At 53.7% G+C, this 13106-nt stretch overlaps 2 protein-coding genes across 2 annotated transcripts; one reads left to right on the plus strand and one right to left on the minus strand.

Annotated features, from left to right (window-relative positions):
• Positions 1–1134: 1134 nt before the first annotated feature.
• Positions 1135–5124, minus strand: BP01DRAFT_374952 (hybrid sensor histidine kinase/response regulator; the record flags this gene model as incomplete). The annotated part of the gene is made up of 6 exons (XM_025576866.1): positions 1135–1364; positions 1420–2996; positions 3075–3555; positions 3601–4408; positions 4479–4617; positions 4754–5124. The coding sequence occupies 6 exons, from the start codon at positions 5122–5124 to the stop codon at positions 1135–1137; spliced, it is 3606 nt and encodes a 1201-aa protein (XP_025430076.1).
• Positions 5125–6309: 1185 nt separating this feature from the next.
• On the plus strand, positions 6310–11716 carry BP01DRAFT_401572 (P-loop containing nucleoside triphosphate hydrolase protein; the record flags this gene model as incomplete). Its single annotated transcript, XM_025578617.1, has 14 exons — positions 6310–6525; positions 6595–7126; positions 7203–7429; positions 7518–7844; positions 7898–8087; positions 8145–8875; positions 8937–9107; positions 9170–9509; positions 9579–9702; positions 9769–9840; positions 10002–10066; positions 10131–10749; positions 10822–11274; positions 11426–11716. 14 exons carry the CDS (start codon positions 6310–6312, stop codon positions 11643–11645), a joined length of 4287 nt encoding a protein of 1428 aa, XP_025430077.1. The 3' UTR covers positions 11646–11716.
• Between the last annotated feature and the right edge of the window lie 1390 nt (positions 11717–13106).

Consider the following 13106-nt stretch of genomic DNA (forward strand, 5'->3'; position numbering starts at 1 on the left):
CCAGCAAATGATCTAACATCCCATCAAAATGATACATGCAGACGGTTAGTGTTGCAACCGCCACAAAGCATTGGAATAAGATGACAATCTCCATTGGATCGTAGAATTTATGACAACTACCTCGTACGGAGCAGATTTTGCGCCAGTTACCTCGATCAGAATCCAAGTTTGCTGGAAGACTGCAAGCCTGTTGACCTCGGTGGCTTCCCACTAAAAATCGATAGTGCTGTCGATCTCGGTGGAGTCATTATGGTTTTTTCCGCCATGATCCACACAAGGGGGATAACACTGGATTTATCATTGCGCAAATATTCTCTCATTTGATTGCCTTTGCCAGATGAACCAGTCGAGTAACGATTGACTCATTGGGGAAGGGGTTCGACACGTTTTTTCTTTCTGAGACAGTCATTCTGTTCAATAATGCCGGTATCTAGAATGATATTGCGGTCGTTGAGGCAGTGGCATAAGATCAGGCATGACCTCCAGGGAATTCTTAGAGAATATATATGTTCAATCTCTAGAGGACTTACGTAGATAAGGAATAGATATCTATAAACACTATCTATGATAGATTGTTCTTTTACGACTGAAAGGTTACGAAAAGTATCAATATGTATGTACTTGCAGTAGAGCTGATGCATATATTGATATAAGGCCCAAGAGTACGATTTTGCTAGGACCGTATATCGATATCGGAGAACCGTAACTTATCTGGCCAGGCTCATAAGTCGTGCTAATTGATGGATGATCCTGGCAAACAAGATTGGCCATATCACAGTAGCCATTGACCTCGACGTTCGTGGGCCGCCAAACCCCAATGACAGACCGTTCATGCAGAAATTGGTAGGGATGAGAAACAACACAATCAATTGATGTCCCATCCTCATGAGTAGATAACATTAAAAAGCTCTAAGATGCCAATGCAAGGGGGTATCGTGCGCCATAGCCGTATACGTGACACACCAACCGCAGACCCTTCGCTGAAGAAACAAAGCTCAAACCTCAAATCAACGTCTTCAAGCCGTCGTCAACTTGAAACATTAACAAAAGAATCCTGGGTTGGGAGAAAAGAAAAGTGGCGGCAAAGGTCATGCTGGGACCAGAGCGAATATAGCTGAACATGTGAATCCGCCCTCATAGTTCGTTCTGCTTCCATTTATCCAAATACTCGGACAATTTCTCAAATGAGAAGGGCTTGGTCACGAACATATCCATCCCGGCGTTCAGGGCCTCCCTTTCGTCTTCTGCGCTGCTGAGACCGGTGAGAGCGATGATCTTGGCCTTGACGCCGCTGTCTCGTTCTCTCTCTAGGGCGCGAATGGCGCGGGTGGCTTCGAAGCCGTTCATCACAGGCATGGAAATGTCTATTGCAGTTAGTGGTGTGATTTAAACTGTAAGCGAAATGGAAGGGGAGCGAACCCATGAAAATCAGGTCGTAGCCTTGCTGTGCCCGCTCCACTGCTTCGACAGCGCGTTTGCCATTGTCGGCCGACTCAAGAGCAGCGAGATTCCGCTTCTTCAGGAATGTCAGGATGAGGTTGCGGTTGATGGGATTGTCCTCAACCACCAAGACGCGTGGGCCTCGCGTGCTTCTTTGCACAGTTGATTCTTGTGGTGATTCGTTCTGGCATTGAGGGCACAGGGTTGACTGGGTCTGAGTAGTCGCTTCCAGAGGTAGGTCGCCTTGCACGGCGGGCAACGCTCGCACTTGCGGGGGGGCTACAGAGGTCTCGGATTGCTGGTTCAGGCAGCGCTCGATTGCAGCAGACAGCTTCCAGGGTCCGCACGGCAGACGGACAAAGTTCACGGTAGGGGCTGAAGATAGCCACTCTGGCAGCGGACTCGAGGGAGAGATCGATGGGTCCCAAACGACGATAATCGGCGGGAGTGGAATGTCTTCACTGCCGAGTGTGACAGTTGTAGTTCCATCCACAAGCATAAAGTCCGCAGGTGAGTCGCCGCAGGGCGGGACAAGCTCGATTCCAAACCACTCTACCAGGTAGCGACGGATGATTGACCAACGTGGAGATGACGAGAGTTGGTCCGCTTCTCCATCAAGGAGAATGCTCACGCGTCTACCAGCATGCTTCCCAATCGGCTCGGAGCCCTTCGTTCCTTGCACCGTTAGATCCTGGAACTGACGCTCCAAGGAGCTGTCTTCCAGGCCCGGGCGAGTGAGCGGAATCGACACCTTGACGGTGGTCCCTTGGCCGGCAGAGCTGTGGAATGTGATGTTGCCTTCCAACGATTTGACAAGACTCCGAACGATAGACAGCCCCAACCCTGTGCCTACGGCCAGTGGATCCTCCTGCGCGAATGGGGTGTAAAGACGGTTCCGTAGAAATTCCTCCGAAATGCCTTTGCCCGTGTCCGATACTGTCAGCATCAGAGTTTCTCCAGGTTTATAACCGTTAGCCCCAGCCTTTCTTGGCGCCACTTCGACTACCTCCATTGCCAGAGAGACCTGCCCCGCCTCCGTGTATTTCAGAGCATTCCCGACTAAGTTCATGATAATCCGTCGCAATGCACCTGGATGGGTCTGGTATACCCAGTGGTGTCGCGCGATGTCGAGGATGACTTCAACTGCGGGCCGATCAGGGTTGGGGTTCGACGCAGAAGAATCAGGCAGCGATTGCGGCGTCGCCATCTCCGGACAGTCGGAAGGGGCCATAGATCTCTGCCCATAGGCATGGCCCAAGTAGACGCCTTCTACGACCTCCTCGGCCAGCGCGCTCAAATCCGTAGCCACCGAGGTGTCCAGTAGTGACGAGGCACCAGAGTTGGTTCGCTTAGCGCTGCGTCGCTTGGCGTGCGCGCGGCCCCGCTCCGAGGAGACGGTTTTGCTATAATCTAGAACCTGATTCATGGTATCCAGCAGGGTGCGGCCGCAGTTGGAGATGGTGTCCAGTAAAGATCGCTGGAACTCATCCAACCGGGTGCCGTGCAGAAACTCGCCGGCGGCCATAATTCCGTGAAGAGGGCTCCGTAATTCATGCCTGGAATTGACACAGTCGTTGGGTCAGTCGTTCAATGTGCTCCGAGAACAATCATGAAAAGAGATGAGGGCGCCTTACGAGATGCTACCGATGAAATGGCTCTTTTGGCGATCCGCGGCCACGGACTGCATCCGACTGTATTCCGCCATGATGGATGAAGCGAAGCCTAGCACAGAGCTCAGTTCGACAGTAGGGTTAAAGACACGCGTCTCTAGTGTGTTCCAGCAGAAACAGCCGGCAAACCACTGGGAATCTGCTGCATTCCAGAGAGGTACGAATAAGACTTGCGTGGCGCCGGGAAAGTAGCGGTTGAGTGTTGAGTTCTCGGATGCTTTCATCCCCTTGGATTGGTCGGCGGTTGCTGCATGGGATTCCGCTTGTGCTGGTCGGTCATCGTCAGAACTGGAGAGGAGCCCGTCCCGGAAAAATGACCACAGTCGTCCATAATTATAACGTTCTAGTAGCTGGTGCAGAAATTCCAAGTTCAACTCCGATGCGGGATACTGTGTACTTCTAGAACCACCAGATTGTGAAGCGAAGGGCTCGCGCAAGGTGGACGCTGCCAGCACATGAGGCAGATTGGTATCACGGGGGGTTTTTTCACTGCCACTGCTACTGCTTGTGCGCCATTTGGTCTCGTGCAATAGATGAGGGTCCGCACGGAGGAAGATCACGCCGCCATCGTCACCCAGTTCTAGACTCTCGCGAAGCAGGTTGGCTGCGCGCTGAAACATCCAGAGAGACCCCGTGGAGCTCCCTGATGATCGATGTTGCGCAGTGCTGGTGGTTCCCTCAGACCTGGAGGCAACCGACTCCCGCCTTTCACGGGAAGTGGACCGCGTGCGGGAAGACCGCGTGCGGGAAGCCCGCTTGCCCTGACTTCGCGTACTCTGAGATTGATTCGAGCGAGTTTCGCTAATCCCACCGCGTGGGGGAAACTCAGCGGATCGCTGACCCTCAGATCGAATGGATGAGGGAGCGGGTGGCGGCGTCGACCACGACAACGAGCCTGTACAGGCAGCGGGGGTGGTAGGGGCACTCGATCTTTCCTGCATTGCTGAGCTGCCTTCAACGAAATAGTTCAATGCGCGAGAGAGCCGGGCCGCACGACGTCCATCGGTGGCCTGACGACTGACCGCTAGATATTCGGTGACGAGTGCCCCGACGGTCACCAAGGCTTTCTTCTCAACTGCCGTCAGGCCCTCGGCGTGAGGCTTCTTGTCTAGGACAAAGATGGAGCCAATGTTGATTTCCTTCTCCCCGGTCAGAGGCGTCCCAGCGTAGAAGCGGAAGCAGGGGTCCCCGCGCACGAAGGGAAGATCCCGATACCGCTCGTCGGTGCTCAGGTCGTTGACCTCGATGAATGAGTAGTTACCATTCTTTGCATCAGATGGAGGAAGGTCGAGTGTGTCCTGTTTGCGAGTGTTGGGATTGTTCCAGCCCGAGAGGATTGTTGCCTTTGTGGAGAGAAGGGAGACATACCCTGCACATAATCCAGTCGTCCAGGGACAATCGCGTATTGCCGTTCCAGACCCCCTCGCTCAGATGCTGCAAATCCAGATCACCCTGGCTGGTCTGTGCTGCTTGGGCGATGATGAACTGCGAGTCCTGATCGGAGACGCTAGATAATGATCAACCCAAAAATAAAACCAGAGACAACAGGGGACCGGAAGATAGAAGAGAGGTAAAACGATCACGTGATCGCAGGTAGTCGTATTCGGCCTGGTCATCGAAATCGGTATGCATCAGATACATACCTAATGAGGACACGCTCAACATCCAGGCGCAGGGCTGCCAGTTGAGCAAAGGATGTCAGGGTCTCGTTGTGGTGGCCAAGATGTGGCTCGAGCACCAAAGGGGCAGTATGTCCGGGGTCTACTGCGTCCAAGTGGGGGGAGGCGGCGGCGGAGGGATGTCGAGTCGGGAGAGCTCCATGCGGAAGAATCTCGGACTCGAGCGGCGGCCAAGTCGCATCCTCGTCAATCGGCGGGATAAGGCTCGGGGGGTGGAATATACTGTATACCTCACGGGCCCGACGGCCAGCGTCATGGTCCCGGGCAGGATCCAACCCCTCTCTCTCATAGCCAGGACGCCCAGCCGGGGGGATATTTGGGGGAGGGGAGGTCATGAGACATGCAGGACAATGACTTTGGGGGGAGAGAGGGGGAAGAGGAGATAGTGGATAAGAGGTTAAAGAGGTTAGAGAGATTAAAGAGAGAGGAAGAGTTGAGTGTGTGTGAGTCTGTGATGGGATGGGTATGTGAAGTGAGAAATTCATCCAAGGGGGACGAAACTGAAGACCGAATTCGGATTGGGCTTAGCTCAGTGACATCATCGTTTGCCTTCGGAAAACTTACTTCCGTTGGACCTGGCACGTGATTTCTACCCAAGGAAGGTGGGGCTCGCTTACTTTTGTTAGTCCTAGTTGGGCTAAGCGTAGGGCGGGAACCCCAGCTCAACTCCAGGCTGGGAAATTTCAACCCCGGCTCGTTCCGCCGCTACCAGCACGCCGGGTCCGGCCAGGCCCTCCTTAGGGCTTGCCTCGGATGAAGACATATACACTAAAGTACACTGTATGGATCTAACAGCTGATGTCCTCGTGGATCCTGAAATAACTGAATCTTAACTATTCTTTGCAGCTTCTATAACTCTCACGCCCAATAACCCCCGGTTCGGCCGGTCGGAGGAGGCACCCGGGTTCTCTCTCGTCTTTTGACCCCGGGTCGGCTGGGATTGCCATCTGAATCAGCATCATGAAACCCCTATCCGCCCGTCGATCAGGTATCACATACTGCCACCATATCCAGTTTAGCTCGGGGTTCCTGGCATCCCCGTGTTCGTGTTTCGGGATGGCTTGCAGTAGCCCGGATACGGGGTGCCACATCTATCTATGGTCAAGGAGCACACGACCAGATGTCTAATTAGTGACATTCAGCCACAGGACAATAACAGCTGGGCTCTGTGACCTTCGCAGCTCGGAGGTGACTTGAAAGAAGCTTAAGGTTGGTACCTAACATCCCCCTGACAGCTATCCCTAGACCACTAGCAGGGCATTGGATCTTGTGGCTGAGCAGCATCCGCCAAGCCACCTCTATAAGAGGTGAAACCGGAATTTTCAAGTAATATCTCACGGATACATATCGGGCGTGGCGAGTGGGAGATTCGGTGGCCAGGGAGGGTACGATGGGCAGCAGAATAGACACGTTCGGTGGGCCTCCTCCAATTCGTTCACTGCCACAAATCAAGGGGGATGTTAAATATATTCCAATGGCATGCCCATTTCCAGTAGGCCATACCTCAACACTCACTTACCATGACTGTCGATCCTTGTCCGAGAGGAAGTGATACTTCCCTGGGCCCCGTCGTGAACGTCAATTGTCGACCATTCGACTTTACCTTGCTATTCGAAGATGTGTTTGTGGCATGTATACCCTCACTGATATTCTTGTCACTTCATGTCGTGCGAACTGCGCATGTAGTCAGGAAGCCTGCCAAAGTTGCCCCGCCACGGCAGACTCTATATTTCACGGTCAGTTTCTGAGGGCTTCAAGTTATGGAGATACGATCTTATCCACGTGTTTGCTGATACGGATCCCAGGCGCTATATGTATTACTGTTTGGAAGCCAGCTAGCATTGTTAGCTGTTCGGAGACTACATCCCACTCTACAGACCAGTCTAAGCACTGCCGCGCAGGCCCTACAAGCGATCGACACCGGCGTGTCAATATTCAACTCCAACATTGAACGCGCTCGCTCAGTGCGCCCACCGATCTGGCCCAATTTGCACCTTTTCGTGACTGGACTACTCGACACTGTGCGAGTCCGGACATTTTGGCTCGCCTCGAAATCCTACCTCGCCCCCATTCTCATCAGCGTGACACTAGGCTTGCGCATCTCTTTGTTAATCCTCGAGTCGACAACAACAACCACCACCTCAAATATATCACGGGGTCAAAATGCCTCGAAAGAAGACATATCCAATCTATGGGGCCTCTGCTTCCTGACATGGGTACTTCCAGTCCTGAAACAAGGCTTGGTCGCACCCTTGACATTGGAGCAGGTTCCACTCATTAGCCAGAACTTGAGAGCCGAAGAGCTCACCAGGAGGTTACGGACACAGTGGGAGCAGGGTAGGTAATCAATAACTTAAGTTCTTCCAAAATTTTGCATCAACTTCCTCCTCACGATCACTGACTCTTGCCACAGTCTACCAATCACGCAAGAACCAGCTTTTTGTCACTGTGTTCTGGACATTCAAGACGGAATTCCTGAAAGCAGTCCTCCCTCGACTGTGCTACTCGGCTTTCACGCTCATGCAGCCATGTTTGGTTAATGCCCTGATCAAATTCGTTGACTCTCCGGAGAATCCGATGACAAGAAACAAGGGTTATGGTTTGATCGGCGCGTCTGCGATAGTGTATATCGGACTTGCGGTGAGTGCCACCTTTCGCCACTTTTCCGTGGCTAGTACTACCTTGTCATGTTTCGACCGCAGATCTGATAGAACTTTCTTACTGCCAGACATCCAAGGCTCTATACAACCGACAGGCATATCGATTTGTGATCAGCGTACGAGGGGCCCTACTCGCCACCGTCTACAGCCGGACTCTTGAGCTGGGAGTGGTCGAGCAAGGGAGCACTTCCGCAATCACCTTAATGGGGACTGACGTGGAGAGAATTGCTACGGGGTTCCGGGACGTGCACGAGATATGGGCCTCACCGATCGATATCGGACTGGCAGTCTGGCTGCTGGGGCGGCAGCTGGCAGTATCCTGCGCGGTACCGGTAGCGTTATCTTTGAGTGAGCTTATGTATCTCTCTCCTGCCGCCGTGGCAATGGCTAATCCTGTTATTAAGTGTGCATCCTTGTCATTGTCAAGGTTTGCAAGTGGAAGAACGAGGCCCAGCGCTCCTGGATTGAGAGAGTGCAATTCAGGATTGATGCTACGCGTCAGATGCTGAACGATCTCAAGTCCATTAAGCTGCTCGGGCTGGGGACATCGATTGAGTCAATTATCTCTCGTTATCGGTCCGCTGAAATCGCGACCTCTCGAAGATTCCGTTCGTTGCTGTGTTGGGAGGTCTCGATCGGTGAGTGGAATCACCAACAAGTTCCGATGGACCCGTTTTTGACTAGGGCATAACTAGCCAACTTCTCGTGGCTTGTTTCTCCAGCTGCCTCGTTCACTTTGTTCACCGTTCTCTCCGCTGCAAGCGGGGGCAGTTCGCTCAATCCCGCGCAGGCTTTCACCGCGCTCTCCTTGATGAGCATGATCACTCTGCCAGTCCTCACCCTAATCCAGGCGTTACCTGCGCTGTTCCAATGCTTAGGCTCATTGAGCCGATTGCAAGAGTACTTCTCTCAGCCCCACGCCTTGCCACTGCTAGTAGACGCAAAATCGCTATCATCAAGCACATCACTACTCGGACGCTCCGGGTCCGAAGTCCCCTCGATAGGGGCAGAAAAGGGCCCTCTGATATCCATCCGGAACGCGACAGTGAAATGGTCAGCGGCCGGACCGGAGGCGCTCCGCGCAATCGACCTCGACGTACACAAAGGCGATATCATCGCCGTCATGGGTCCCGTGAGCGCCGGAAAAACCACGCTGTTGGAGAGCATCTTGGGGGAAACCGTTGTTGAGCAGGGCTACATTCACGCACTCCCGGTGCCCACGGCCTACTGCACCCAGGTCCCATGGCTGGTCGAGGGCAGCGTCCGCGAGAATATTGTTGGGCCCCTCGCCTTGCAGCCGGAGTGGTATCATCAAGTGCTGTGGATGTGCGGTGTCAGTGAAGATCTGCAGGCTCTGCCGAAGGGGGACTTGACGCCTGTTGGGGGGCAGGGCAATGCTCTTAGTGGCGGGCAGAAGCAACGTGTTGTGAGTTGCTCTATACATAAATTCCAGACTTTCACAATGACGCTTACTTACGAACTGACAGGCTCTCGCTCGTGCCGTGTATTCGCGATGTGAGGTAGTGGTCCTCGATGATGTTTTCAGTGGGCTCGACCCCGTCACGAGAGAGAGGATCTGCCAACGCCTGCTGGACATTGACCGGGGCTATTTCCGTCGTCAAGGCACGACAGTGCTGTTCTCCACCCACCACAGTAAGGTCACTTCGCTTCGATTCAGGGATACACTGACGCGTGGGTCATTCGGGGTGTGTTAGCCCAGGTCGCAGCTCTAGCAGACCAGGTCCTCGTTCTGGAGAATGGGCGAATCATGCAGCATAACCAATCCGAAGCCACGAATCGGCCACCGGGAGCTCAGACTATTGATCTGATTCCTGATGAAGATACTGCTCAAAAATGGCCTCTGGCATCCGAGGCGTGTCTGGAACACAAAGGCAATGAATCAGACTCAAACGACGACATCCCCGAACAAGCGCAGCCACGGCCTTCGGGCATTGAAGCCGAATCTGGATATTCTTATTACCTCAAATCGACCGGCCGAAGACTTGCAGCAACTTACGTCATTCTCGTTCTTGTCGCCTCATTCTGTCAAGACTTTCCCAGTGAGTTGGCCATTCCCTGTGTTGAACATAGTGACGATCGGCGCGTATCACTGACGTGCTTCCTGCCAGACCTCTGGTTGAAGTGGTGGTCAAGTGACAGTTCGAACACGTCGAACCAACTGTCAGGAATGTATCTGGGGGTCTTCATTGCCTTTGCAGTCGGTACGGTGGTGGTCGGCGCAGCAGGGTCCTGGTATGTATACCCCACCCCGTAGGAGCACTATTCCACTTATTCGATCTGAAAGCTCACCGGTGGCAGGGTTTACCTGATACGCATGATATCCAATAGTGCAGAACGTCTGCACGGGGATTTGCTAAGCAGCATGCTGAGGTATGCGTGCGATGGTTCTTTCCAATGCATGAGCAAGGCTGATATCAACAGTGCGCCTCTGTCATGGTTGAACGAAACTCCTTCTGGTGAGATTCTGAACAGGTATGATGCTGCTTTTCGGCACATTTCCCACTTTGACTGACCGCTCCTTGGAACAACAGATTCAGTCAAGACCTAGAACTGGTCGATATGACATTACCTCTAGCAGCGGTCAACGCAACGAAGGGTAAGCGGACAATCCGATCCCAGTCCGCACCAGCCGTCACTGACCTCGCATGCACATCCTACAGCCCTCGGGGCCTGTCTCCTGAAAATGGTGATCTTGTTTGTCGTGGCCAAATACATGTCGCTGGCAGTCCCACCCCTGCTGCTGGTGTGCTACGTCCTGCAGAAATGCTACACCCGCACGTCTCGACAGGTCCGCCTGCTCGCCATCGAAGCCAAAGCCCCCCTATTCCAGCACCTCTCCGAAGCCCTCAGTGGAGGTGCGACTATCCGGGCCTTCGGCTGGCAAGGGTATATGCACGCCGTCAATCTCGCCATGGTGGACGACTCGCAGAAGTGCACATATACCCTGTTCATGATCCAGCAATGGCTCACCCTCGCCATGGACCTCCTGGCCAGCGGCCTGATTGTTCTCCTGACCCTGCTAACGGTCTTCATGAGAGGCTCCTTCGACGCCGGCTCATCGGGAACCGCCGTTGTGACGCTGATGAGCTTCACTCAGGAGTTATCCCGCGTACTCAAATTCTGGACACTCACCGAATCCTGCCTCGGCGCTGTCTCCAGAATCCAATCTTTTGCCGCGCACACCCCGTCAGAGACCGGCGGGAAAAGCGCCCTGTCGCGAGAGACGGTCTGGCCCAGTCGCGGCGCCATCGAGCTACAGGGAGTAACCGCTGCCTACAAGTACGTCTTCACCCTCCGTTCCAAACCCCCCCGCAAACCTTATCCCTAACCACCACGTCCCCCTGACTCCAGATCCACACCCATCCTCAATTCCGTCTCCCTCCACATCTCACCCGGCCAGAAAGTCGCCCTCTGCGGCCGCTCCGGCAGCGGCAAATCCTCGCTTCTGCTATGTCTAGGCGGACTTCTCCGCCCGCAAAGCGGCTCCATTCACATCGACGGCGTGGATCTCGCCTCGCTATCCCCCAAAACCATCTGCTCCCGTTTGAGCGTCGTCCCCCAGGAACCGTGCTACCTGCCGGGCACGATCCGCTTCAACATTGACCCCGCGCAGACTCTCTCCGAGGGTGCTCTGGCGCGCGTGCTGCAGACGACGCACCTGACTGGTCTGGTCACGCAGCTGGGCGGCCTGGACGCGGAGTTGGATCCCGCGCGGTGGTCCGCGGGCCAAGGGCAGCTGCTGGCGTTGGCGCGTGCGATGGCCCGGAATAGTCGGGTGTTAGTTCTGGATGAGGCGATGAGTCGGTATGTTACTTTCCTTCCTATCATTCTGGTCTGGGGCAATTATGTCCTGCTGGTTTTGCAAATGTTGGGGGGGTGGGGGGAGAGTCGGAAGCCCGGTCTGTTTTGGTGCGAGGTTAGGGCTAATTTGACACTGCTTTATCGGAACGTGCAGGGTCGATCAAGCGACACAGTCCCTGATGGACAGTATCATCTCGGAGGAGTTCGTCGATTGCACGGTTATCTCGATCGTCCATCGGTACGAGAACATCTCGTGGTTCGATACGGTGGCGGTGATGGAGAATGGGGTGGTGGTCGAGTTCGATCGGCCGGCGATTTTGTTGGCGCGGGAGACGAGGTTTCGGCACTTGTATACTTCGAGTGGGTGTGGATGAGATGATATCGGATGAACTTGCGCAGACTGCAGACTGCCAACCTCGTAAGACTGGTTCGTGTCCATTGTGTAGAGTAATATATATATGTGTTACTATAACAGGTGACGACGTTATTGTTATGCGAGATTCCGTATCAAGCCATGGGCACGAACCATAGTATCTTACGCACTGACACATATGTTAGTGATATGGTCTCCTGTTCACATCGCATCATAGAAGGATCAATGTTTCTTCATAAAGACGTTGTCTCTGGATCCGAGGGGTTTGTGATTAGCATAGACTCCTGAACTGGTTCTTCCCACCGCAGAAATGCACACTGTCCCCGACCACTACATAGTAAATAAGAAGAATTGTAACGAGCCTTCGAAAGACTCTCATATCGATTGGCCGCCATGGCAAAAAGTGTCCCTAGTTTCCGATGTTCGTGTAGGGGCTGGGTAGTGTTTGAGATCTCACGTAGGGTCGAGCCTGACCGATAAGAGCTAACGAGGGCTCCACCCGATAGTGCCGTCTCTCACTCCTATGGATCTTGGATCTTCCGCACTTACGCGCGTTGCAAGCGGGGGAAATTATTCTTCTAGCCTCGATTAACGAATAGGGAACATCCTGATAATCCATATTTGTGGGACATGTTTCCTTTGCTGAACGTGTCACCCTCGCCTCATCTCCAATTTTACCTTGTTGCCTGAGTGCCTTATTACTGCCTTGTTGCTTTTGGCCTCCTTGCCTTATTGCCTTACTGCCTTACTGCCTTGCTGCCTCATCAGGCATCCACCACCTGCCCCAGTCACCACCGTCTGGCCCCTTTTAACACCAGTCAACAACTCAGAATTTTGCAAGTACTAGCGAATTGCCTATTAGAAGAATCGCGGCCTTCAAGCAACCTTCTGCTCTCAAACACGGGAACATCAAATTTATGCTTCTCGCCATCACGACTGCAGGCTTCGCACGGTGTGCAAACCACGTCAACGTCCAGCAAGGAGGGCAACTATTCTTGTTCATGCAGCTTGCAATCAGGTGGCCAAACGTGATGCATATCTACCTACTACGTAGTATTCTTTGAATAAGTTTGGTGACGTACAGTAGACGGTGTCCTCCGTGCTGTCGTGATGATTGGCTGACGGTGGCTGATGGTGGCTGAGCATCGCTCATCGCCTCAGGCAACCACGGATCCACAAGTGAAAAGAACCCTAACCAGCTTAGCGGCCGAGACAGCCGAGGGACAAGCCTCGCTGGACTGAGCCACAGCCGCGTCATCCTCCCATCCCAGAATCGCATCTGCCTATCCCGATTCTTCCGTTTCTCTCCTTACACCCACGAAAGAGGGCCGCGTAGCTCCGGGAAAGAAAAGAAAAAAAAAAAACAGATCCATCATGCGAAACCCAGCTGGATGTCATCAAGTGGGTCTTCGTGGCAGCCAGCCATGACGCCAGCCTCGGTCTCGCCCTGGAGAGTCCCTGA

This window comes from Aspergillus saccharolyticus (assembly GCF_003184585.1).
Source record: "Aspergillus saccharolyticus JOP 1030-1 unplaced genomic scaffold BP01scaffold_22, whole genome shotgun sequence".
NCBI classification, from domain to species: domain Eukaryota; kingdom Fungi; phylum Ascomycota; class Eurotiomycetes; order Eurotiales; family Aspergillaceae; genus Aspergillus; species Aspergillus saccharolyticus.